We start from the raw sequence: 27,002 nt of genomic DNA on the forward strand, positions 1-27,002 counted from the left end.
CCCCCGCACACGTGCGCACCCCCGCGCCCCGCCGGCACTCACATAGTGTTTCGAGGGGTTCCTCCGCTTCTCCACGTCCACCACGTTGGCGTCCAGCACGCTGTAGGACAGCATCTTCGCGCACCCCGGCGGGGCTCCGCGGCTCCCTGCCGGCGCTGGCAGCACCCTCCGCCGCGGCGATGCCGGGCGGGCGGCAGGGAGACAGGCAAGGGAGGATGCCCCCGGTGCCGGCTCCGCCCCTGCCGCGGCTGCGGCGGCTCCCCGCTCCCAGCAGCCCAGCCCAGCCCGGCTCCGCTCCCTGCCCGCTGCCCCGGGGCTGCGCGGCCACTGCGGCGGCAGCAGCGGCGGCGGGAGGGGCCGGGCCGGGCCGGCGGCTCCGCCCCCGGGTGGCCCCGGGGGCTCTGGCGGGACGGGAGCCACCGCCCCCAGTGCCGGAGAGGGCGGGCGGCTGCCCCCGGGTGCCCCGCTCCCTCCCGGAGCCCCCCCAGGCCCGGGCAGAGCCCCCGCTCTCTGCTGGGACACCGCGGCCCGACCTCGAGGAGAGCCCGCGGGAAGGGGCGGCCCGGGGCAGGGGAAGCGCGGGATGCCCCAGGCCCCTCCATCACTGCAGAAAGGGTCCGAAATCCCCTCCCGAGCGGCCAAGGCCACGCCGGAAACCGCGAGTGAAGGGCCGAGCCCGCTCCCTGCAGGCTCCAGCTGGGAGCTCAAGGCCGGCCGCCGCTTGGGAAGGTCCCCGTGCCGTGTCCCCCAGGGACACAGACATCACAGCTGGAGGAAGGTTGCACAGACCCTCTATTATGAGGGATTTTAGAGCGATAAACCTATTTCAGCTCTTTGTATATACATGCTCAGGTAAATGGTTATCATCTTCCTCAGTCCCGCTCCAAAAAGAGTTTGCCCCAGAAATTTTAGGTGGGTTTTTTTTTGTTTTTTTTTTTAATAATGCATCATTACTTTGCATATGATTATTTTAAAGTTATGTCAGAAATGGGAACTTGAATGTGATCTTCCAGCCCTCAGCATTTTTATGACATTCATTAGCTATTAGCCAAATTAACTGAAGTTACTAAGATCTCTCCTTCCTCTGAAGTCTCTTGAGTAGCAGTCCGGGCAGATTTTCCAGTAATATTCCAGAGTGCTGCTGAGGGCTCAAGACCTGCCAGCCCAGGAGTGCAAAGAGGACCAGCTCCTGGCAAAATATGCTTCTCATTTACAGTCAGAACAGTCCATCTCAATGTGATTTCCTCTGACGTGCTCTAGGCACAATTTCTGAATCAGAACTTTTACAATGTTACTGGCCCTGAAACAATAATCATGAGACAGACACCAGAGTCACAAAGCCTTAGGTATTTGGGCCAGAAGGCTGGCATTAAAAAGTGGCTGTTTTCAAAACATAGCAGGTTTCCACAAGCAGCTTAAGGTGGAGGGAGGGGGAGGGGGGGGGGAAGCAGGAGCAGCCCCATCAATGCATAAGATATCAACTACTGCCAGGTGGGAACCAGGTATCTGCTGGCATAGTGACAAGGACAGATGTTCAGAGCCAGCCTTCTCCTCCCTCCTCAGCTACTATACACTGTTTACCAAAATAAATGACCTGACCAAAACACCAAAACTCCCAGCATTGCACCCCAGGAGGTGCACAGGTATACATGAGACAAGGAGGGCCACAGAGGAGAAAACCTCATCTTCCTGCTTCCATTGGCACTTTTGAGGCTTATCTTCTTCTTCTTTGAGGGACTTCCCACCTCTAATTCTCATGCATGACACAAGGCAGAAGAACAATTATTTACATTAGAAACCTTTGCTGTTTAGACTGGCCAAGAAGTCCCTGGTGTGCAGAGCAAATAAAGAAGATTCTTTCTTCAAAATGTAAATATTCAAATAACCCATTGATAAAAATATTCCTGATGTGGCCAGTCTTTTGGGTCTTGGATGCCTCTTCCCTGTCAACCATTATCAATATATGTCATACATTCCATCCCCTTCTTCTATCACACTGTCCAAAAAAAAAAAACCATCCTCTCCATGGTTGAAAACACTCAGGGTTTGTTTTAAAACAGCTTTCAAAACATGTCATTGTGAGGGAGAGACAAAATACATCGTTCTCCAAACACCCTGCCCCATCCTTGCTGACATTCTTACCAACTGGCATCTTTTTACTGATACTCTTCTCATCTGCTCTTGTAACAAAGGAGCTTCTATTTTCAACCAAACCTGAGACTGGTGCCTTGGGGTTTGTGCCCCTTTGGTGTCTACCCCATTCTTTCATGGCATCTGGTCCACTGTTCACCTTCCCTCTATTCAACACAATTTGATTCTCCTCCATTCCAGACAACCCATCCCACCTGTGAAGCCTGGCCAGCCCTTGTACCTCTGTCCCTCCTCCTCCTCCATCATCTGACGGGTTTGTGCTCATGGCCACCTTCTGCTCTCCTTGTTTGCTTGCTGCATATGTCCATGCATGTAAGAAAAATGTGTGTTGCCAGGGGCATGGATAGTTCTTTCAAAACATGTGCAACACCCAGTCTAGTGGGAGTCCACTCTCCAAGTATTGCAAAGCTGGCAGAAAAATAACCAAAACCCCTTATTATGCTGCAGGCTTGGGAAAATCTGCTCCTGTCTTAGGCAGCAGCTGGGAAATTGAAGCTGATGGCACTTCCCAGCCTTGTGTTGGAGAGCTGGGCTCCGGCTGCTGGGGCTGAATGAAAGCGAGCCTGAGTATGAAGTGAGGAGCACAGCAGGCTGGGCTCCTGCCCAGCCCCACGTGCAGAACAGCCTGTACTTGACCAGGGCCATGAACATGAGGCTGAGACACTGTGAATTTGTAGGAAAATAACTAACTCTGGAGATTTTAGTGCTAAAACTCCTAGTATTTACTTTTTTTTTTTTTTTAAATCCCCCATTACTGAAGTCTTATCATTCCCTATCATGGGAATATCATTGCTATTATAACAATATGAACACATATATTAATATAAGTATTAACTGCTGATTTAATAACTCACCTTCAAAAATTCACGCTTCCAATAAAATTCACCTGAGAAACACTGTGGGAAATTCAGCTTCTGAAAGCTGAAATAAACCAGCTATTTTAAAAAGCTTTTTTCCTACTCTTTTGCTAGGTGGGTATTTGGGCAAAGATTCTTCTTTCACTTTTTTTTGAACAAGCAGGTAATCACATTAGACTCACAGACCTAGTGCAGCTACAGCCCAGCAGCCTGGACTCTGCTCCAATTACAGCAAAAGCTGATGCGTGACAGAATGTGTGTGTGTGATGTTGTCAGAGCTGGAGCATGACTTGAGTTTTCATATTTCAAGAGGACCCTGTCATGCTGGCAATTTTTTTGTAAATAAGCATTTGAGTTGTAAATTGAAAACATTTGGATCATTAAATCAGTGAGAAAATAAAACAAGGGACAGGCTTTTCTTTTCTCCATTAGGGCCGTTTCTAATGTCTCTTATTAATTCATGGCATGTCACTGTAGATAGGTAACTGCCCCTGAATGTTAACCATGCTGGGGTCTAACAGCCCTGTCTGTGGCAGCTAGAGTTGCTGTTAAAGATGATTTTCCCTTCTGTTTTCTGGCTGGGCAGCCAGGTGGAACACAGTGTTTTCCTGTCCCCATTAACTGAAGACACTCTAACAGTGCTCAGCACCCTGGGGGGGGGAGTAAAATGCCATGAGCTCAGCCCCTTGGGGGAAGGGGAACTGTGCAGTGCTGTGCATGACAGATTAGCCACACAACTCATTACTGGCAACTGGAGTTGCATGCATAATCCGCTAGACATGGTACTAGAGATGTGCCCCTTAGGGTTTTATTGGCTCTGATGTGCAACAGCACAACACAGAGCCTTTGTTACACTCCCGTCTCAGCTTCTGTACTTACAAAACCTCAGCTTCTTAAAAAGGCTGCTTTCCATGCAGTCCTTCCACTTCAGCGTTTCAACATACACAGCTTTTGATAGGAATGACAGCAATGGTAGAGCTTGTCTGGCATTCAGATCTCAAACTCTGAAACAAAGCATGGTGTGATCTTTTTTCCTTATTTTTTTAAAGCCATTTGCATTTCGTCTTCTTGGGAGATTACTGTTTTTTGAATGAAATTCACTTGGAGATAAATAGGCCCAGCTAATATGGTAGAGGGTAGCTGAAGGAACCAGCAGCAGTGCTGGCAGAGCAAGTCCCCCTTCCTCTAGCCCAGTACCTTTGTGCCCCTTCCCCTCCCAGCCTCCTCAGCAGAGTGCTGCTTTGTCAGCCCCTCTGTGCAATCTAGTATAATGGAAAAACCAAAATAATCATTCCTTCTGCAGGCAGTGCACATGCTTTTCCAACAGCATAACAGCTTTTACTTACATTATGAAAGAGCTGCTTCACCCTCTGAACCTAAATTATAGATTATCCTTTCCTTGAAGCAGCTATCTTACAGTTTAACCCTTTCATGGCTGACATTATTTTTCGGTCCTCTATTAGCAGCTGTGGATGAAGGGTTTCCCTCTGTGGTATGTGCCCTGTACGGTGTTTAGGGTGGTAGCAGCACATTGCACACTGCTTTTCATCCATGTACACCCTGTACTTTTCCATTTTTACAGAGGCTTTGTAGATATATCTTCAAGTGCTTAAAAATTAAAGTAAACCCAAGCCACATTTTTTTTATTTACGATATATGTGTCAGGCTTACATTTGAGACAGCTGAATTTTACCAAACTGAGCACAGGTTTGGACTGGGATCCCTCAGGTTTCTTCCTGGATGCTATCCCTGACTTCAGCACACTCACTGTTCTCAAAACAGCATATTTTGGGACTGGTTTCTGTCTTATCCTCTGCAAAAAACTTGGTAATCTCCACTATTGAAAACATGGGCTTGTTAAAATAAAGTTAGTCTAGGAAAAAATAGTCTTTCTTTGCATTTTCTTCCCATGTTACCTCTATGTATACATACATGGACACTGAGATTTAAAATTTCCACCAATCCCTTTTGAAATCTGAATTTCTTTGTTCACTATTTTTTACTCATTCAGCCCTTTCTGAAACCAAGCAGTAATTTTATTTGGTTGCACAGTCCCTAGAGAAAGTAGAAGAATTTATCTGCCAATATCCAAACCAGAAAACATTTGACTGACAGACTGTGAACTATAAAAATGTACAAATAAAACTTTATGAAAAGTTGCTTGTGGAACTGTAGCTTGAACACAGGTGATGAGCACATGAGCTTGGCACTGTAAGAAGAATCTGTAACATCCAACTCCTACCACTCAGCACTGGAGTGCATTAACTTTTTGTTTTGTTACCCTCATGCAAAAGCAAAGTGGTTTTCCCAACTGAGAGACTTCTGTAGGAAGAGCACTTTTGGATCTCCTCAACAGCATCATGGGTAGACATGGGTTTGGTTTTTTCTCCGGTCATTAGACTGGGGTTAGACTTTGTAGGGCAGTAGTGGAGATGCTAGAAAAGAAAATGCCCTGTAGGATGTTAATTGCTTGTCACAAGAAATGAGACCATCCCAAAACAAAAAATGCCCCGTGGAAAGCAAAGTTACAGTTTCTCTAGTGGGGCCTGATGCAGGTGTGCTTTTCAGCTTGGAGCAGTGGACACACCATCCACATAATTCCAGGCACTTATCTGGATCCAGACATGTGTTAAGCCCTGACTATGCAGCACCAGGAATGCAAGCCTAAAGAACCACTTCACTCAGCCACTTTTCTGGTGACTGAGGCACACAAACCACCTGGGAGACAAGGGCAGCTTTACCCTCAGGATCATTCTCATCAGTTCATAACAACATCTGTGACAATTACATTATCCTGAGCATTTTGGTCCTCAAAGGCATGTTGGTGGCCAACTTTCACGTCAGCATCTAACTCTGAGCACCCAAGGCATTGCTCTTTTGGGAAGGACAAAACACTCTGCAGAATGGACCTGTTCAAGGATAGTGTAAGGAAGGCAGAGGAAGAGCATATAAATACTGCTGTGCTGTATGTAAATTCACTCAGCTGTTTATGCAAAATGTTCTCTTACTCCATTTTTCCTGACCTCATTTCCTCCTCTACTTTCTAACTGCAGAAAATAAAACAGTACAAGTCCTTGCTTTCATTACATGCAACACCTGCTGCCTGTTCTGAAATAGATGTCTACAGCATCATTAGGCAATTATTTCTTTAGCCTTTTTCAGTAGGACTCATTTCAAACATCTTTGTGCTAAATCCTCCTCCTTCAGCTTCCTCTGTACTTCTCATCCTTGGCTACATTCAGGGTTCCAACAAAAACTCTTCTCTACATCAGTTTGCTCTGGTTATGTTTGTCCTGGATCACTGTACTCACAGGAGGACAGAGACCATAACTTCTTTGAATCAGGAATTAAGTTCAAGAGATTTTATTGGGGAAAAAAGACAAGGTGAGGACAGAAAACAATGACAGACATGAGTCAGCAGTGTAGGCAGCAGTTCAGAGCACCAGCTGAGGTATTTTGTGGACAATGTAGCAAAGAAGAATTTTACATGAACACAAGGACAGCCCCTACAGTCTCAAAGCAAATGACCAATATTGTCAACAAGAGAAAAACCCAGCCCCAAGCACTGTTTTCATTTCTGTACCACCTTTGTTCCTTGCCAAGAAGAGTACATTAGAGTTAGGCCTGCAGGACTCGCAGGACTCCATTGTTTGGGAAGACAGTTGAGGGAATAGATTCCTCCCTCCTATTTCCAAATATCACTGTAATATTTGGCTGAAGTCCACTCCTGGGAGGGACTCCAGGCCAATAACAGACTTGGCACATACTGCATTTAATCATGTTGGTTGCTATGCAGTGATATACGTTTGCTATTTATCTTACCTTGTTTCCAGCAGAGCAATGTGAAGGTGGCAGAGAGCTCCAGTTCCAGCTGGTAGAGAAGGAGCGTGCCTTCTTCCAGTGAATAACAAAAAAGCAAGCTAAAACAAGAGCTGTAGGACATGTTGTGCCAGGTTAATTGGCACTGCAGTGTTCAGTAGTTAACACTTACTGAAAATTGTTCCTTTAGGTTATTTTTTTCATTGGCAAATTCCTATTCTCAGGCAATCTTGTTAATCTGGGCTGGTTTCAACTTGTGAATTGCTGTGACTAGATTAGTATAGCCTGCATTGCACATTAAAAGATATTAGTGGAAATGGGCTGGTGGCATCATTAACAATCCACTGCTAAACTTTGTACCCCAATGCAGCTTTACCAGATTTTAATGGATTTCCAGTTTACAAATGACTGTCTTAGGGCAATCTCTGTGAGGAAACTTCTGCAAAAACTGTCCAATCATTTCTTAAAAGAGCACTTGCAGAACAAGTACTTCTTGTGGCAGCTTAAGTTACAGGAACAGGTTCTTTGAGACTGTCCCATGTGTGGTTCCTCTGGTGTTGTCTGACTTTCTTCCTTCCCTTTGATGGAGGCACTGATTTAGGCTTCCCTTTTCTATCAGTGCATCCATTTCCTAAAAAAGTGCCAGACTGTAACTGTTCAGGGTCCTTCACACTTCTTAACTAGCCAAAGTCACTTGGGGTGGTGGGAGAGAAGTTGACAAATGCCCAGACACACAGTATAATCACATCAGAATAGTCACAATTTCTCAGAAAAAAACCCCAGACTATAAAGAGGACTACACTAACTGGGAGACACACAAGTTAGAAGTCCACATCAGCTTTACAGATCATGTCTGCAATGAGATCTGCAAGGACATGCAAGTGGCAGGGAGAGGCAGATAGCTTCTATCAGGGGCGTGACTTCTGCTTGTTCAGGTTTGGGCAAGGCATGACTCTTATTTTTTAGTTACATTTTTTTTTTGTACTTGGATACCTGCAAAAAACCCACCACTATAATATTTAGGGTGCTACTGAATCTTCAGGAGAGTAGGGTGGAAAGAGCAGCTCTTTCCTGCTGCAAACTACGCTGGGAAGAAAGTGGCCTCTTCTGGTGCCTAGGCAAGGAGCAAAGGACAGTCTGCTGGAAACAGAAAAGGCTGTGAACAGTGCCGGGTCAGTTAGGCAAGGGGATTATTCTGAAAGTTTCAATTGCCAGATGTTGACAAGGATATTTGAGTTAGGAAAGATATAGGGAACAAAAGAGAGGAAGGGATTTTGACAGGATCTGTGACTGTGAATGAAATGAAGGGCCCGAGTAATGAGTCAGAGGGGAGAGTGGAGCTGAGGAATAGATGAAAGAAATTAGGGAGAAAGTCTCTGTGCCTGGCAGGGTATATTGCTGGGAATGAAACCCAAGATCCTTGGTTCAGCATTTCCCTGCTGCCCACAAGGATACACAAAAATGTTGCTGTAATGCTGGGACTCCTGGAGGATGGTAACCAATTATTGTAACTATTCTTTTATCTTTGTGGCTGAACTTTTTTTTTTTTTTGCTCTAGCCTGGAGGGTTGGGGCAGGAGGACTGGAGACTGTGCTGAAAGACAGCAATAAAGAACATAGCGTTGCACTGACAGGAAGTTTCAAAATTCAGGGTGCCCATGGGATCTGAACTTGCTCCCTTCCCATTTAGAGGTAAGTATAAAGATACAAATCTTTGCTAGGCACATCTCTTCCCCACAGGATCAGCTTACTCTCAAAGTAAACCAAACTGCATTTCTTTGACAAACAGATTTCTAGTACTTTGTCTCATAATTCTCTGTGTGGCTCTGTGCCTCACTGGCTGCTCACTGAATTCCCACGTTGAATAATGAATTAGCAACTCCTATTTATGGTATTCATCACTGGAATACACAAGTACACACAGATCCAAAACAGTAACAGCTTTTAGTCATGTAACCAATATTTAACTATGTCATTTATTATTTTCAAAGTAAAGCTTCATTTCCCAGGCAGGTTGTGTAAAATCCATGCCTTCGTGGGTCCAAATTTAAAGATTTCAGAACAAGAATACTCAGAACTCATTTATCTGGATTTCTATTTTTATGAAGTCATCTAAGAAGTCATAAGAGGAAATATGATTCCAGGAAAAATATGATATAAATAAAAACAGGGAGACAGACCCTCATTTGCCTTGGAGAGCGAGACGACAAGACAAGCAAAGCAATATGCAAGGAAAGTGAAGCATAAAAATATAAAGCTATTAGTACTAAAAAAGTCTAAAGTTCCTCTCCAGCATTTATTCATCCACTCTCTCCCACACAGGCACAGAGTTCTTCTCTAATAGCTCCCATAGAGCTTTTAATGACTAGGATTACAAAAAAATTGAGGCTTATGCCCTACACGGGGAATTGTATTATTCCCGGTTTACAAAAGGGGGCAACTGAGGTATGAAGTAACCTCATCTCTCCTCTCACGTAAGCAGAGGGCAGGGACTGAAGGTAAAGCTGTTTCTTTGTTTCCTCACCAGAAAAGCAATCACCATGCATTTTGCCAGAATAGAATATTGAGATTCTTAAGTAATTTTTGTTCCCAGGTGTTGCATTTTTATGGAAACTTACCTTTTTAAGGTAGCAGAAATGGTGACTGATTTTAAAAATTCCATTTTCCTTACCTACCTTTTACTGGTATAACTGTTGCTATGGAAACTGGAGCTGGCCATGAAGCAGTTCTACAACATGAATTCTCACTTGTCAGCTTTACATTAAAGTACCACCTTCTAAGTCCTTTAATAAACCAGTAATAATTGTGTTGCCTAACGAGTTTTTAAATTAAACAAAACAAGAAAGCATGCTTTCACTGAATCCTCTGCACAATATTTCATAGGTGTGGTCTAAGAATTTTAACAGTGTGCTTGATATGACTCTGTTGGTTAAGGATATGATCTTTAAACAGAGAGACAGTTTATTTGCAGTAAAAGCCCTAGTGTGTGTAGTTCAACTTACATAAAGGTGACTTATACCAACATGGGTATGTCTAGACTGCTGTCACAGAAGCACACTGTAGAGATACTGAGTGAATGGGTAAATCAGCCTACAGTGAGCTCTGTGCTCCCACAGCTCCTCGGGGTACTGCTGTGCAGGCATATGCATGTTGTATTCCCTGTAGGTGCAAGAGGGAATGCTCTCAATCAGAGTGTTAACCTGGGCTGGGTGGCTACTGTGGAAAAAAGAAAACATGCAAGCTTAAGACACAACTATTCTGTAGAGATAGACAGAATCTGTGTAGCTTAAATCTAGGCTCCTCCATTAACTTTAGCTTAACCTTTCACTCTTGTAAAAACTATAGGCTCCCTTGTGTTTATTCATCTTACTTGCCTGAGACAACTCATCTGAGAAAAATCCCTTTTTTCCTGTTAGGGAACAAACACCATCAGAACACACCCTCCATCACAAGAGTCAAGCACTCCAGCAAGGATCAACTTAAAAACTTCCAGGGACAGTTTCTTTCCAGAATAACTTACCCATGTTTCCTGAGATAAGTTCCTTCCACCTCATCTCCAAGGCTTTGCAGTTGTTCAGTGCTTTGAAACTGCAACAGGGGCAGGACTGATGCAGATAGAAGTGTCTGCCCTTTCTACCTCCAAGCATAGAAAATCAATGGACAGGGATTTTAGGCAAACTTTACACAAAGAAACACATCTAAAACACAGTAAGTGCAGCCTCAGAGTTGGAGACAACAGAATTTGCATGTGTAACTATACAAACTGCAAAGCCCAAAGATGTAATCCTATTTTGGTAAGAATTTATTATAAAGAGATCCTAAAGACCAACATGATCTCCAAACTCTCTTTTTCTCCCCAAACTCATCCAGCCCACACGCTCAGCTGTCATCTTCAGGAGAACCAGGGTCTTTCTTCTAACTTAAGAGAGGAGATCACCTTTCCCACTGAGCTAGCACTGTTCCATTAACCCTTCCCCAGCAAAATAAACTTCTGCTAATACAGAACATTTCAAGAAAATGGTCAAGACAGTCTCTTAAATTATATGCCATACTCTTCCAAATGGTCTGAAACACCTCATACTTTCCTTTAAAATATCCTCAAATTCAGGCCAAATAAGCAATTTAACCATATGTACTGCTTGATTATGGGCAATTCCTGAAGTGAATTTGAATTTAGGATTCAATATTCCAAGCTACTTCTTCCATAGATAGCCTTGTTTTTAAGCATCACTTCAAACTGATCAACAATCAGAGCAGGAATTTAAAAAGCAATTCTCCCCAGTGGCCAACCATATCTTCTCATAGGCATAAATTAAAGTTTCAATTCCCTTTAGTACCACTTGACTCAGAATCTGCCTTCTTTCCCTGATTTAGAGATATTCAGAGCATGGGGAGCGAGTCAGGAACAAATGTGCTACAACCCTTCCTTAATCCTCTTCTATTTCTTTCCGCACAGGTACATCCCTTCAGCACCTGTTCAGGGCCCATATTATGATCTGACTAGAAGGTACCTGACTCAGAGCAGAGAAACAACATGAGGAGTAGGGAAATCTGTGAGGAAACCAACTAATGAGTCCTGCAGCAAAAAGGGAATACACAGCAAATGAATGATTCATACATAGTTCTCTACTACGAACATCTCTTTAAGGCCAGAGTTTTCCACGGGCCTCTGAATGCAAATGCCAAATATTTTGTCATGCTTTTCTCTTAGCCTATATCTGCAGCCAGGGCTTGGAGTGAGGCAGATAATATAACAAATCAGAGAGCTGGCACACATGGGGCTACTCACTGGCTTTCCTCATGCATATGGTTTATTTTTCACTGCTATGTCAATCCTTATAGGGCTTTACCACTACAGCTGCCTCCTGGGAGTCTGCTATTTCAACTGCTACAGGGTAGGTGCAAAGGAAAGAAGGATAAATTCAATCTTTTGTACTCTTTTCAAGTTAAAGGTCTCACCTCCACACCATAAATTAAACAGGTTAATTAAACAGACAAGTCCCTGCAGCAGCAAGGCCTCTCTAAGGATAAATATCGAACAACTTTGCTTTTTTACTTTTGCACATAACAGAGTTATAATTATTCCAGACCAAACTTCTTGCATGGTAACCTTCTTTAGGCCAATGTTGTTTCTTCTATGCCTTGTGTTCTTCTGCAAGCACAGATATGGGCAGTATTTTACCACAACAGTGACAAAGAATAAAAGACACAAAAAGCAACAGGCAGAGGAGATTACAGTGGGTCTCAGTGGCTTCTGTATATTTTTTTCCAAAGCATCTAATTTATATTTTACCATTTGTGATGTAGGAAGCAACTGAAACAGCAAAACAATAGATGACTTTGAAAATTCTGGTCTGAAGAGGAACAGCAACAACAGACATCAGTAGCACAAATGGGAATGCAGAGGAATGCAGACATGCTTGACAACCAGTGGGAAAGGCTGCAGGATGGGGAAGGGATGTAGGACCCCGTTCCTGAATATTACCTCACAGAAAATGGTGAGGGTTGCTTTAGTAGTGGGAAAGCTGTCCAGATTGAGGACTACATATTCACAGACAAAGGTGCACCAGCACTGCCAGGAAGAACAGGCACATCCTTCTGTTTGTGTCTCCTTTTTCTAGGTGGTATGAAATTCACATAAAAAGAAATATTCACAGCTATTACCACATGAAAGTTTGCAAGATCAGTCTTTAAGCCAGAAGAACATCTCCTGAGATGATCACTGCTGTAAACTGATCTTCAGTAGTGACTTTTCTTTAGGCCCACTGGATACACATGTGAGGATGGTCAATGTCTCATCCTACTCCAATAAAAGAGCACAGTTTCTTTTCCAGTTCCCTACTAGATTAGAATGTCCAGAATCAGTTTGATATCACTAGGAATAGCAAGGAAGTCAGCAAGAATATTAAAAGAAGTATTTGAACAATTTCTCTGAAGCTGGACAAAAATAGCATTTGGAGAATCAAAAGGCTCTTTTTTATCCACTATCTAGGTCATACCAGCTAATGACAGCTTCTCACAGTCTCTCAACCTCTCTTTCTTATCTTTTCTCTTTAAAATACCATAAAATATCCTTCCATTGTGCTGACAACATCACTGTTGTTCTCCATCAGTTCCAAGACACGCTGCATCACCACTTCAGGCAGAGAGGGGTTGTAGCTCTGCCGAACACAACTCAGGACATGAAGGAAATGGCAGCCTCTTTCAGCATCTGCAGAGAAAAGGAAAATGCAGTCAGGCATGGAAAAAATATTTCACTCTATCTTTTGAACTATCATAATACAGATCAATCATGAAAAATCCCAGAGTCCTAGATACTGAAAGAGACGTGTGTATTCAGAAGAACGAGATCCTGACAGTGCCTACAGTTCTCCAATTATCAACTGTTCCCAGTGACTTTTCTGGGAAGTATCAGGGTAACAGTAGTAATGAGGGTGAGAGATAAGTCTTGCCAACTCTTAACATACAAGGCTCAGTACAACTTGATGAGGAGTTTAATAATGGAAGGGTACCTCCAGTGTCTACTTGTACAGGCCATCCAGTTTTTGCAACTTCAGAAGGAACAAATGAAAGTAATTTTAGTGAGACCAAACTTCACAACCCTCTAGCACAGCAGGGAGGTATGTGGCCAGCGCCTGTAACCGCTGGCCCAACGCTGGCACCTTGTGGAAAAATTGCTGCACTGCAATTGCATTTACCTCGCAATGCTATCCCATCCCTACCAACCCTGCAGACTACTCAGACAATTATGGGAGTAGGAAGTCACACAACCATCGTATCAGATTTTATTTCCTTTTAAGTGAAATTAGCCTGCAATGTACAAGAGAATAGAAGATTAAAATATCCCCCTTTGCTAGGGACAAGCACAGAGGTCCTTCACGGCTGTGTGCATCTATTCTGTGCCAGGTGGAGCACTGTTCAAAGCTGTCCCAGTCATCATTTCCTCCAACACAGCCTGTAACCCACTATTCATCAGTGCTGCAAGCTCCCAGTCCCCCAAGTGCTGAAGTCCACAACATATTTCTACACAGCAGCTGACAATGGAAAACACACACAAATCAGATACATCAGCACAAATTATTTTCCTTCTCCTTAGCTCACATGATGCAAGGCAAGTTTGATAAGGGTACTGAGAAATTGTCATGGGCCAGGGAGGGCCCTATATTTTGTTGTTTTTTGTTTTTTAAGTTAATTCTCTACTCTAGAATCTGCTGGGCCCCAGAGCTGCCTTAGAACCTGCTGAGAAAGTCACTGGTAGTGGTAAAAAAACAGTTCAGCCTAATTCTGATTAGGCTGTGAATCAGGCAGAAATACTTCCTCAGAAGTATCCAGCATGATAAAAATACCTTTGTGGCAAATAGTCAAAAATGTTTCCACTACCCTGGGAGAGGTAAAGGCAGAGAACAGAACAATGCTTCTACCTGGTCATAATGACTGCTTTTGCAAACAAAATGGGTAGCTGCACTTTGCATTTGTCATAGGTTTGTCATAAGAAGGTCAAATTGCCCATCCCTGATCTAGAGAACTTAAATCTCAATGAATTACATTAATGACTCAACAGTACGATATATTCTTTTCCCCTTGATACTGGTAGAAAATGGCACTTTGGGGTAGCTGCAGGTGTGTACAGTGATTATGTAACCCCCAAATATTCCTGTCCCTCTTTCACTGACATCCTGGGTTCTTGCTTTTGTCCAGCAGCTGAGGGAAGCCAGACTCTGATTAACTGTCCCACCTCACAGCATCAGAGGGGACAGAGTTACAGAACAACAACCATTTTCCCACTGAAGATATCTCACACAGGGTCCACTGTGACATTAAATTTAACTTCAAGTGGTTCTGTTTTTTGTCCTTTCTACCATTAGCCTGATCTAAGCCTAAAATTTATAAAACTGAGAAACAGAGCAAATTTATAAAACAAAGAAACAAACAATCCAAAACCCAAATACATTTTGCAGTTCAGTCTGGAGTCACAATGTGCTATCTGGCTATATTAAGTTTCTAGATGGATCCGCAGTGGTCTCTCATGAGCGCATTTATGATCAAGAATTGTAAGTGGAGCTAAGGACAAGGATTGTCATGTAGGCACATTACAGATCAGGGCTTGTGCAGCTCTGAGTAGGCATGCAAGATTTTTTTTTTTAATTGGTACAGTACTTTCAGAAAGCTGGGTTGGGCCTGGGAATGTGTCACAACTACAGCAATGGGGCAAGGCGTTGCCGGGAAAAACTGGCAGAGAAGTAACTCATTGGAGAGGAGAGTTTGATTTGTCATAAATCATCCTTCTTGTCATGGAAGATTACTATTAATCTTGGAGGAAAACGGGTAGGAATTTCTTGCAACAAAGAAGCCGAAGCCCTAGAGGTGAATGGCCATGTGCTGTTGTGTTCTGGAGCCAGGCGGGCGGCAGGGGCCGGCAGCCGCACTGAGCTCCGCGCTCCTGCATCAGCCGCCGACAGCAAACAGCCGCCCTGCCCTGCTGCTTTCCACTGAAGCTTCCTGGCTTTGCTTCTACTGCCAATGATCAGGACATTAAAATGGTCCTTCTGGAAACCAGCAAGGGGACGCTGACCTGGAAACTGTCCTCTTTACAGTGGGAAACTAAGTCGGGGGAAAGCTTCAAGGAGAACAAGAGGGTTTGTGAAACAGTTGTTAATTTTAAACTGCTTATTATGAAAAATATGGCTTTGAGGACTTGGGACTCTTCAAAGTCTTTTCTGTGACTGATCTACAAATTACTCTCTGCTGTTGACTTTCCTGACCGAAAGAACTTTCCAACTTCTCATGGATCACAGAGTACTTTTATCAGTGTGACAATGGACAAGAAGGGAACAAACAGGAGGCAGTCACTCAGTGCCTCTGTCAACTGAATAGAGGTTCTGGCCTCGATAGTGACACAGTCATATCAAAAAAGTAGGTTACCAGGAGAACCAGCTGATGCATAAAGTGAGCAAAGGAATTATTTGACTCTTAGAGAAATTATGTTTGTATTTGTTAATTGGATAAAAGACAATTAAACAATGTGATACAGTAATTTGTTGCACTGAAACATCCTCAGGCAAAAAAGCCCATATTAACCTGCATGCCCAGTAGTAACCTCTTCTCCCAAGTCTACAAGTGTCTACAAGAGAGACAGTTAAAACTCAAACTTGATATTTGCTTGCTTAGCCTTTTTTTTTCACTGCAGGATAACCATTATACTCCAGATCCTACAAGTGCTATTGTAGTTATGACAGTATAGGGATATGAGCAATTTAAGATTTCATGCCTTATGTTCCAGTCAGTCATTTATTCTGTACTAAAGCACATTCTATCCCACAAATAGCTGCACTCTGGCATCAAGTGATCCCTGCTGACACATTCTATCCCATGAGCTGAAAGACACTCTGTGGCAATGTACCTGTGTAATTAGCACACATTCAAGTCAAGCATAAGTTATCACGCTGACAATAAGACACAATAGTTTGGGGGACAGGGATAACTCAAAAGCCACCTGAGGCACATTATCTGAAAAAAAATAGACTTTGTTCGACTGAAATCCTTAACTAAAAAGAAAAAACACCTGAGCTCTGCCTGAGCTTAAAATCTCCAGAGAATATCCTACTGACTTAAGCAAGTTTTATTGTTGACTTGAAGGAGGTGGGTATTTCACCTTTCTGCATGGTCACTTTTGTGTCAACTCCCCTGCAGGAACTGAACTAGCAAGATTTGCTACTTCTCCAGAGTGCAAAGCAACACCTGCTAGGTGGTGACCTGACTTCATTATATTTGGTTCCTCCCAAAATCCAACTATTCTCAAAAGATATAGATCTAAGATAATGGCTGCTTATTTCACATTGGAGAGGTTTGCTTCCTGCTGGGCACACCTGGTCTTTCTCTCTCCATGCTCACAGGAAGCTGCTCCTGCACTCCTGCTTTTAGCTGTACTGATTAGCTACACCAGCAACAACTTGAGTTCAAGGGTGAGGACAAGCAGCACATCCAATCCAGCAGCAGGAGGAGATATTGTCTTCAGTATACCAGCACCAGCTCATCAGAACTTGATCACTATGCTACTTACGCCTGGGTTTCCGACAGTCTTCTTTAATCACATCAAGCGTCACTTTAAACAGCTCCTTATCATGGTCAGTCACCTGAAGAAAAAAGAAGACACTAGCCTTGCTGTTGAAAAACAATTCAATGCCATGGTGTATTCTGAGCTAACACTGTCATAATTATATTCTGCATTTTATGCTGCTTCCAAGACTAATAATGAATGTCAAATCTTCAGGCATTATTTTTACTACTATTAGCAGCATCCATGAGTTAGGTGAAGAACATGATACAACGAAGTTTGACCCAAAGGACAGTGACTGACTCAGCAGAACAGCAAGCTTGAACCCACTTTGATAAGGGGAACTGTCCCAGGCTCCAGGTTTCTCCAGCTGGATCAGAGACAGAATTTGGAACAATTCAGTGGGTGATACAGAGGTACAACCAACAGTGAAGTAAGCTGCAGAAAAGACTTTTGAGTAAACTGAGAGCACCTGGATGTCCAGCTTCTCCTTCTGAAACATTTCTACTATTTCTGCAATATCTTTACTGCTTTTACCAATTATGAAAGTCATACCACTGAACTTGTTTGCAACCTCAATTCCATTCCTTACATAGTATAAGTCCTTGGAGCTGCTAGGTTTCTGAAAAACCACTCCTTTTTCTTGTAGCATCTTTATTGCTTCCTTAAAAACACTGTGAATCCTTTTGGAACTGGAGTTACTTTTTGACTTCACCTGGACGGGAAGAAAGGAATGAAACAGATGGTGAGAAATCTCAGCTCAACCCAAGTTACCAGCAAAAGCTCCAGACATTTTCAAGAATAAGATAACTTCAGGTCCTTTTTAATGTGAATTTTGTTACACATTTTTCTTCATTTAGTAATTCACAAATCACATCTGTTATGTATGAAATAACCAATATCTCTGAGCTTTAAACAAATCCCAAACACCAGAAGCGTGTACCATTCTTACGGAACCACAATCTCTAAACACCCTTCTTTGTGATTAGCAGCTCTTTGGTGATGTACTGAGAATTCTTTTTTTGGAATATACTTATGATGCTTGCAGATCATTTGACTTTTTGATAATCAACCTTTGTTCAGTTTCAGAGTTTTCCTGGTAATAAGGGTAGGAAGGTAGGAAAATCAGTGTATTGTAAGGTGGTATTCAGGAGGAATCCAAGTGCTAAGGACTGGATTCCCATCTCCTGATTTCAGGGAAAGGAGAAAACTGACAAAACCAGTATTTGTTTCTTGTCCCTTTTGTTTCCAAGTTTTTACAAACATTCTGGTCACACACCCAGGAGCTTCTCTATAGCCTAATGAAGTGAAAGGATAAAGAGCATGCAAGAAATTAACACAAGTATATGAAATAAGGATTCAGTTTTGAGGGTAGGTGGGAAATTAGTTTCTTGTGAAAGGAGAACAATGTGCCTGGAAATCCATAACTGAGGTTACTTAGAACACAGGGTTCTGTGTTTGGAACGCATCTAGCATAGCAGAAGGAAGGAAGGGGAAGGGGAAAAAAACCAGGGAAAAGCAGTGTTTGTTTAGAAGTAGAGCAGAGCTAAGAGAGTAGAATGACAGCTAGAGAAGTAGAAGGAAATATTTAGTTGTGGAGAAGGGAAAGTATGGGTAGATAAGAGCAAGACTATGATTTACTCTTCTCCATCTCCATCTGTCCTGCTATGTCCTTCAATCTCCCATTTATCTATACTGACTGCTTTGGTTCCCCAATTGCTGTTTTCTCATCTGTTGGGAGCACACTGTGCTCCCTGTGGTTTTCTCTGAGAAGGGAGCTAAACTGCTTCCCACAAACCACCATGTGATAATAGAACCACACCAGAGCAACCAGAGCTAGATTTGCCAAGCCGTTCCTTTAACTATCACTATAAATGCTCCCACCCTGCTCTGAACAAAAATATCAGACTTCACATATCGTACTTCACTCACCAGAAGCAGCTCAGAAGCCTTGGGAGTGAAGCAGGCAATCACCATGAACTAGAAAGAATGTACACGAATATGCAAAATGGACACTTCAAGAGCAAAGGAAGAATATAGTTTCACAAAACATTCATTCAATCCATTTGCAGTTCTCAAATGACACTCCAACAGCCTGGAAGCTGATGTACCTAACTGGGAATAGGTTGGGGATCCGAAAGGGATATTGATGTTATCATGCATCCCAAGTTTCTCCCTCCCGGGAGATAACGCTCAGGATTTCAACAGGCCATAATCACATCTCTCTGTCCCAAAACAGCTAACCCTTTTTCCTCCCAGTAAAAATAATTGCCAAATATTTCAAGATAATTAACAGAGAGCAATGGCTCTTAGTTCAGTTTTCCCTGTTTCAGATGGAAGGATTCAGTGCCTGAACCTTGTCTGTCCTCCTGTCCACCACAGCCATCAATCTGGATAACAACAGACTCTACTTCTAATTACAAACTTGCCCATACATCTGGACACTGTTCCAGTCACAGCATTAACACCACTAATTATGGTATTTCTCTTCATTGTGCCTCTTCTGATGAACTGAAGAAACAAACATAAAATGCAGCAGGAAGGATTAAGTGAAGAGTGAATATTTGGTTACAGAAAAGCACATTCTCATAGCTGCATGTAAAATGAAGAGACTTTGCCTTTCACTCAAATGCCGTAATAAATCCTCAAGAATGTAAGAAATTGCTAGCAAAGCAACCAACTCAAGACTCTGATCAATTTTTAATGTGAAAGCAAACATTTGGGGAGAAAAAAAAGATAAAAATATTTCCAAAGAAGCATAGTAATTATTCAGTTTGGCTTAGCACTGAAATCCTGACAGAAAAGGGAGATAATTAAAAACAGGCTCTGTGTGAACTGACATACAGCTCAGCCTGGATGGATACTGAAACAGAATCACTAAGAATGCAAGTCAAGGCATTGACAGAGTGAAAGCAGTGAGGCCTTATTATAAGTAAGCAGCTGCTACATATCAGCACTCTCTCATATGTGCTGCAGAATCCACAGAAAAGGGCTTCATGGCAGAAGGACTGTTGCTGAAAAACAAATTAGGGCTCCTGTCCACTTTAATAATACCATATTATATATTAAAGTACAAAAATATTGTAAATCATTGGTATTTAAAAGTACCATAAAATGACAGGAAAAAATTGGGGTTTTTCCTAGTGTGCCCTAGAACATGCTTCTTCCTCTCCATTCCTCTGGGTAAAGCAGCAATTAACTTTGCCAACACAGTCTAAAATTGCTTAGTCTGCTCTTTTGGTCCACCCAAAGTATCTCCAGCATCTGATCCTGCAAATTCACAAGCCAGCAGCACTTCTCCCCAATACCTCTTACAACGTTCACACCACCTTTTGCAAAGTGCCCCCCTTGGGCATGCCTCAGTTTCAGGGTGCACCATTTCAGGTTCTCTGAAGCAGTAACAGCAGGGTCTTCCCCCTCTCTTTCAAATCAGATAATTTTCAAATAAATTAAGTTGTACATCCAAACATAGGAGTATTCAAGAATCAGTCATCACTTCTGCAAAACACGTAGTGTACATGTGTCTGTATGTAACCTAAGACAGAAGCAGCTATTAAACAATAATTTTACTTTCATTACCCTCACTCCCAAGACTGGCCAAGGGCTCTGTAGCAAAGCCAACAGAAGAATCTATGTATCCAGAATTAAGTTGGTACTTTAATCAATATATTTCATCTGATAAGCCTCACACAGCTTAGTGGGCTGGTGCTGTGCAACCAGTTATTCTCAGATCTTTAAAACAAGACAAATTCTCTGTACAATCAATAATAGTTCAAAGAAATTAAGTGGTACATGAATTAGTGAGTCTGTTCAAAACACTGGAACTATGTAACCTTTGATTCATTATGAATCACACCCTGATGGTGTTAAAGTTTCCTGGTATAATCACACAAGTGATTCCACTAGTGGAATCACTCTTTACAGTTTCTCATGTAATGTTTAATCCTGGGCTTAGGCAGGTGACAATTTTAGTAAATAGTGGTCCTGGACATGTCAGTCCTGAAGTCCTATAATAAGCTTTGCAATATACATATTTAAAGCAGTGGTGAAGCTTCCTTGAAAGGCAGAAAGACAAAGACACTGCATCAAGAACTTATAATGAACTGTGTTACACCTACAGCACAATGTACAGGGTAGACACAGACAGTGTGAACAACACTGCAAAACTTCCTGCTTCAACTACTTCTCGTTGGTGACCTTGAGATAATATTCAAGTCAAGAGAAGTACAAACAGCACACTCTGGAAAGCACAACCCAAGTTACACGTCCAAGCCAGTGACATTCACAAACTGGAATGGTAGCACTAAAATAGCACACATTATAGCTTATGCATGGCAGAAGGGCAGAAATATTGTTAATCAAGACTGGCTGGTTTAAAGCATTTAATTCAGTTGAGAAATTGGATGGATCCACTTAACACGTAGCTTTCTTTAAAAAAGGAACCAAAGGCTTGTCCATTAACCAAACATAATTGCCTAAGTCCATGAAGTACACTCTGGAGGCTCTCTAAGCACAAAACTACTTTTTCCTCTTTTACTTATAGTCTTCCTTCTGGTACCCACCCGTCCAGCCTCAAAAGTCACTTGTTTTAAGGGACAGGGAAAACGCTTATCTATCCTTAGGGATAGATGGGGCACTGGTAATGCAAATGAAAGCTCCAGTGGCTTTAGAACTCATAAAAGATTTGTTAATTTTTAACTATTTTTAGAAGTAGTTAAATTAACTTCCTCATAATCTGTAGACTATAAAATTAAATTTTCCCTAGTATATGTCTAAGAGGAAGAAATTATTTCAGTCCTGCCAGGTGCACCTGCTATAGGGAAATTTATTCCAGAGAGGCAGAAGACTGCACTGCCAGGGAAGTATCAGGACTGGAATGAAGTATTGTAGGACATGTATGGGATGTGGACAGGGCTCAGCTGCACAGTAATGCTGAAAAGGAACACAGAGATGCTGCCTACCTCAAAGCATCCCAGCTAACTCCTTCCATCTTCATCCTCTGCTCCACCCCACTGCAGTGACTCCACAGCAGCTCATCACCTCCCTGGAGAAAATATTCCATGGGGAGACACCCTCCCACTACGATGAACACCATGCAAGTACTTTAGAAGTTGGGAAAGAGATGAAGGGGTTGCACCACCTCTTCTAGGATCATAGGGAAAGGAAGACAAAGGAAACAAACAGTTTAACAGCAACTTATGCTCTAGAACACTGGAAGCAGGATTAAAAAAATTACCTATATATCCAAATAACTCATCCTTTTACATCCAGGAAAATGCACAAAGTGAACAAGAGTGTATATTGTGGCATGGTCTAATTAGCTCAGTCAGTTCTGTAGCTCCTGCCTTGCCAAATAGGCCTGAAGTAACATTGTTCCACATCAGCAGCACCATTTATCCTCTTGGTTTGAGGGCAGTGCAAAACAAAAGACTACCAAAGAGAAAAGAAAGGAAGAGGGACAGAAATCAGATCTATTACATTTACTTTTGTGGATAGAACTGGATACTTGACCCTTTGCCAATTACGAAAAGTGACACCTTCTAGAGACAGAGCAGAGGAACAAGGAATATTTCCAGAGCATTACTAGGTACTCCTCTTAAGGCTTTCATGCCACTTGACAACTGCAGGTCCTTTCTTATGCAAGAACAGGTAACCTTCTTTGCAAGAAATTAATAGTAAAGGACAGTAGGGAGAACTGCAATTTCTAAATAAGCATCTGTGCACCCAAATTCCTGGGACATATACTCACATCCTTGCATCAGGGTCAGGATAAACTATTAATTATTATGATAGCTCTTCATGACTGCTAACAACAACGATGATACATTCTTTTTCTTGGTTTGGAGTTTCTGAGTTGGGTTTTTTTTTGGCTGGTTGGTGTTTTGTTCAGGTTGAGTTTTCTTGGGTTTTTTTTTTGGTCTTTTTGTGTTTATTCTGCACCAGTTCCTATTTTAAATGGCTTTGTAAATTATTTATCTTGGTCTTTCTAAAAATGCTGAAATGTTTAAGTTTCCAATATTGGACACAATGGCCACTACTTCCATTAATGGAAAGTGTTTGGGAACTTTTAATACTGTTCCAGCTGGTTTAGAAAACACCAGGTGCCATGTTGGATAATGTATTAGCAAACCTTCCTGTCTAAAATGAGAATAGCTGCTGTTAGTGGTAATATCCATGTTTGTTTTAAAGCAAACAAAAAAATGCCTTAAATAAAAACAAAACAAATCAAACAACAACAACAAAAAAACCCAAACAAAACCAAATACAACCCAACCCAGCTATCAAGAACAGCTATGAAGAGCAGTTCAACAAGGCCAACAAGAAAAGAGGTATTTTTCATTATTATTTGACCTCATCTGCAAGAGACTGATTTTTGTGTTATTTTGTTTGGGTTTCTTAAGAACTAAACAAACATTAGAAGTCAACATAACATAGCACTTAACAATGCACATCAAAATCAGGGTGAAAATGACTGCCAGGGATTCATTTCTTTACAGAAAACAAAAAAGTAAACAAATGAATCACAACACTCCAGCTGAAGTTTCAATTGCCATTGCTTTTATGGTGAAAGATGTAAATGTAAGCTTTTCAGAAATTTATCACTTCATACCAGTTGAGAATCTGGTTCATAATTTATCCAACCTATACAGGTTAATATAAAGCTATTTTACAAAATGAGTTTTGTTCTGTTTCCCATTCTGCAGCTGATCAATAGGTTGGAACTCACTGGAAAGTTTCTTAACAGTTTGGTTACATGCAACTGCCTGTAAACTGATTTCAATTTAATCCCACCTTCTCATCCTTTCAAACATGGCCTTTCACAATTAGGGATTTCCAATGTGAGAAACATGTAGCAGGGAGCATTGTTCATCCACCCATCATAACCTCTTTTTGAAAGCTGCATCTCTATTGATATATTGAGCTTCAAATGAGAAACAAGACAAAGATTTTGTGCTCCCTTCTACTGATCAGATCAGGATCTCAAAACTCTCTCCCAGAGAACTCAAGCACCTTAAAGGGATCTCTTTTTCTGACACTGCCACCAATTACAAATCTAAATAAAGTAGTGACTGTGGCAGGCTGGAAGATTGTTCAACCCTAACACAAGATTACCCCTAGTAACAGAATGTTCTTACATTACTTTTTTTCAGCCCAATTTTATATGTCTAAAGTAACAAGATATCCTCAAGGTCTGTAAATAATTCATGTGTAAAGATAAAGCACTACTGGTTTTTGAATCCTCTGAAGACACCGATCTCTTATCTGTTTATGCTTAAATAAAGCAGTATTATTTCCCCCCACTGAAAGCTGGAAACAGGTGCATTCACTCACCTCCTGACAGCTGGGGTTGGGTAGATGCACACCAGCCAGAGACACCAGAGAATCAACTGTTTCCAACTCCTGCTGGTAAAAGGTCTGAATTTTGTTTTCTAATAGAAAGCCTTGCACTTTCTCATGCAGCATATGGATTGAAAAATTCTGACCCTCCAGGCCGCTACAAGGATGTCAAAAGAACATGTCAAAAGACAAGAAATGGGTTTTAGAACAATTATATAAAGTCAGTCCACTAGACTGGTTTCAAAGGAGGTTTTACTGTCCTTAAAGAATTTGAATTTAAATCCTTATTTTAAACAGCACATTTTTATAAACATAAACATTTAACTGTTCTTCAACCATTTCCTGTTACGTTTTTGTAAACTTAAGATCTGCAGTCTCTGAAACAACACTAAATGCACCAGGCCTCCCAATAAGCATCCAGCTACCCTGAAACTGAGTACAGAAGTGGGTGTTTGACTCATTTTATTGAGGTTATGTATTTGTGATTGGACAATGACAAGGGCAGGAGAGCACTTCAGTGGAATAGCTCCTTAACCTTACACATAAAACAACATCAGGCAAGGATACTTCTCCATCCTCTCTGCTGACTTCAGCCTCAAATCTTGTTCTAAATTCTATTTTTTTCACTAGATGAAAGAGGTCTCTACACAGTATTTTACTTCCTTCCTAATATTCACTTTAGTTCAGCGTTATATGTCTTTCCTCAGATTATAGACAGGTATCTCATCTGTATGGATCATCAGTTATTTGGCAGAAAAGCAGACTGCTACTATACATTAATGCAGTCTAAATCATAGTCAGACCCTGTTTGGTTTTTTTCCCAGAGTTACTACAACAAGTAAACAATCACAATATCCCATACTTGGCCCCAGAAGCTGTTCTCAATACTGCATTTACCTCTGTGTTTCCTCAGGGCCCTTGAAAGGTTTATCATAAACTTCTCTATAGAGAGAGGGGAGCTCCAGCATTCTTGAAATCTGGACATCACACACGGGATCATCCACTTTATCTGGAGAGGCAATGAGAACATGTAGACCCAGCCAGGACTACCATACAATTTTTTAAGCAAGAAAACCTGAGGCAGCACAGCAGATCTTCACAGCCAGTATTAAATTGGCAAAATTTGTTCACTGTGGTTTTCATATAAAAAAAAAAAACAAACCAACAAACACCACAAAGGCCAATCCTTCTTTCACAGTTTACAAGGAGGTAAAATGGCCTGTTGTGGTGCATTACAGATTATGCTTTTGTCTGACAACTTATTTAACCAGAATTTATGATCTCTATTTTACCTTTCAGCAATCTTTAGCCATTAAATGAAGTTAGCACATAGTAAGGAGCTTTATTTGGGCCAAAGTGAGAGCAATTTAGAGGCTATTTGAATTGCATGGCTCTCTTTGGTATTATTACCAACCCATGAATGGGTTGTATATACTCATAAATCTTCTGTCTGGAAAGGAGGGCTGAACTCCCTTGCAAATTTAAGCTAGAGCTGAAAAATCTAGACTTTTTATCTAACCCCAGATTTTCAAAAGACAGGCTTTTCTTCACTGAAGAAATAATTTCATTGTTATCTCTGAAAGATCTCACTGGAGAAAACCAACTCTTACACAACAGCACAGACACGGAAGTGAGAAGAAGTTACGCAACTGGAAGTTCCCAGAGCACAAGCCGTGGGCTGCAGAGCCCTGCTGCTCCAAGAGCTGTCAGACACAGAGGCAGCACCTGCATGCAGATCTGTGCCTGAGGAACTTCTCCCTCATCCTACAGAGCCAGGGAGCTTAGGAGAGGCCAGGCTTCAGTGGGACACTGCCCATATGCTGCCTGCCCATGGAATGGATTGTACAGGCTGTGCCAAACAGCAGCCACTTCTTTAAAAGCCTCAGTGCCCTTGGCGAAGTGAGACACAGAAGGTCACCAGCTCCCTTCCCACAGGCTTTGCCTGCTCTACTTCAACACAGAGAAATCTGAAGAGCAAGTCATTCTTGCAGACACCCAACCACAGGATCTGCACAGTACTCTTGTATGCATGCTAATCAGCTTTTACAGTTTTTCCAGGAATGCCTCATTTACAGGTGATCTAATCTCACACATTACACAGTGTGTCTTCTAACCTTATGCTGTCACAGTTGAAATAAAGATATACAGATGAAAATGCTTAGAAAAATGAGATGCCAGAAAATAAAGTGGGACTATTAAACCAATTACATACAGCTCAGACATTTTCACAGATTCAGACATCTTAGTTACATATATCACAGATTCATAACACTCACAAAAACACGAAGCCTGAATTTCTCTTTGCTGCCTATAGGTTCGGATGTGACCTCTGATCCTGACAACATCTCCAATTGCTGGCTTGGTTTTCTGGCTTACTGTTTCTTGGAGTTTCTTCATCTGTTCAAACACATTGAGACTGCTCGATGTGCTCGGCTGACCTGCAAAAAGTAAGGGAAAGGGAATCAGGCACTAAAGTCAGTGCATTAATTGTCCTTTTGCATTCATCCACCTAAGCACCACATGAGTCATATTACTAAAAAAGGGTAAGGTCCCAGGCACCATGTGCTACCTGGGTAGCAAAACTTCTGGGTGATAAAGTTGGTTTACTGTATTATATTTATTTAAATTGTTCACCTGGGGGAAAACATAAAAGGGAGAAGATACTGATGAAAACATCATAGATGGGTTGCAAAATTGAAATATAAATTTGAAATTGTTTTCTGTAATTTTTTGATTTTGTCATGCTAAGATGGATGAGAAGGGAAAAGAAAAGTCAGCTGAACT

The 27,002-nt window shown here is 41.9% G+C and overlaps 2 protein-coding genes across 4 annotated transcripts in view; both read right to left on the bottom strand.

Moving 5' to 3' along the window:
* Positions 1 to 332, bottom strand: part of SH3PXD2A (SH3 and PX domains 2A) — a 247,902-nt gene extending 247,570 nt beyond the window's left edge. For all 3 annotated transcript variants that reach the window (XM_058841021.1, XM_058841020.1, XM_058841019.1), the window contains exon 1: positions 43 to 332. In XM_058841021.1, the coding sequence (XP_058697004.1) occupies positions 43 to 114 (72 nt within the window). In that variant the 5' untranslated portion in view covers positions 115 to 332. The remainder of the gene's footprint in view (positions 1 to 42) is intronic.
* Positions 333 to 4,750: 4,418 nt separating this feature from the next.
* The window catches only part of STN1 (STN1 subunit of CST complex), a 48,209-nt gene continuing 25,957 nt past the window's right edge, over positions 4,751 to 27,002 (bottom strand). Inside the window, exons 5-10 of the mRNA XM_058840814.1 lie at positions 26,495 to 26,656; positions 25,116 to 25,227; positions 24,213 to 24,375; positions 17,473 to 17,595; positions 16,887 to 16,959; positions 4,751 to 13,037 (exon numbers count right to left, since the gene is read on the bottom strand). Coding sequence (XP_058696797.1) covers positions 12,880 to 13,037; positions 16,887 to 16,959; positions 17,473 to 17,595; positions 24,213 to 24,375; positions 25,116 to 25,227; positions 26,495 to 26,656 — 791 coding nt within the window. The 3' untranslated portion in view covers positions 4,751 to 12,879. The remainder of the gene's footprint in view (positions 13,038 to 16,886; positions 16,960 to 17,472; positions 17,596 to 24,212; positions 24,376 to 25,115; positions 25,228 to 26,494; positions 26,657 to 27,002) is intronic.

This window comes from Poecile atricapillus, chromosome 6 (genome assembly GCF_030490865.1).
Source record: "Poecile atricapillus isolate bPoeAtr1 chromosome 6, bPoeAtr1.hap1, whole genome shotgun sequence".
NCBI lineage: Eukaryota > Metazoa > Chordata > Aves > Passeriformes > Paridae > Poecile > Poecile atricapillus.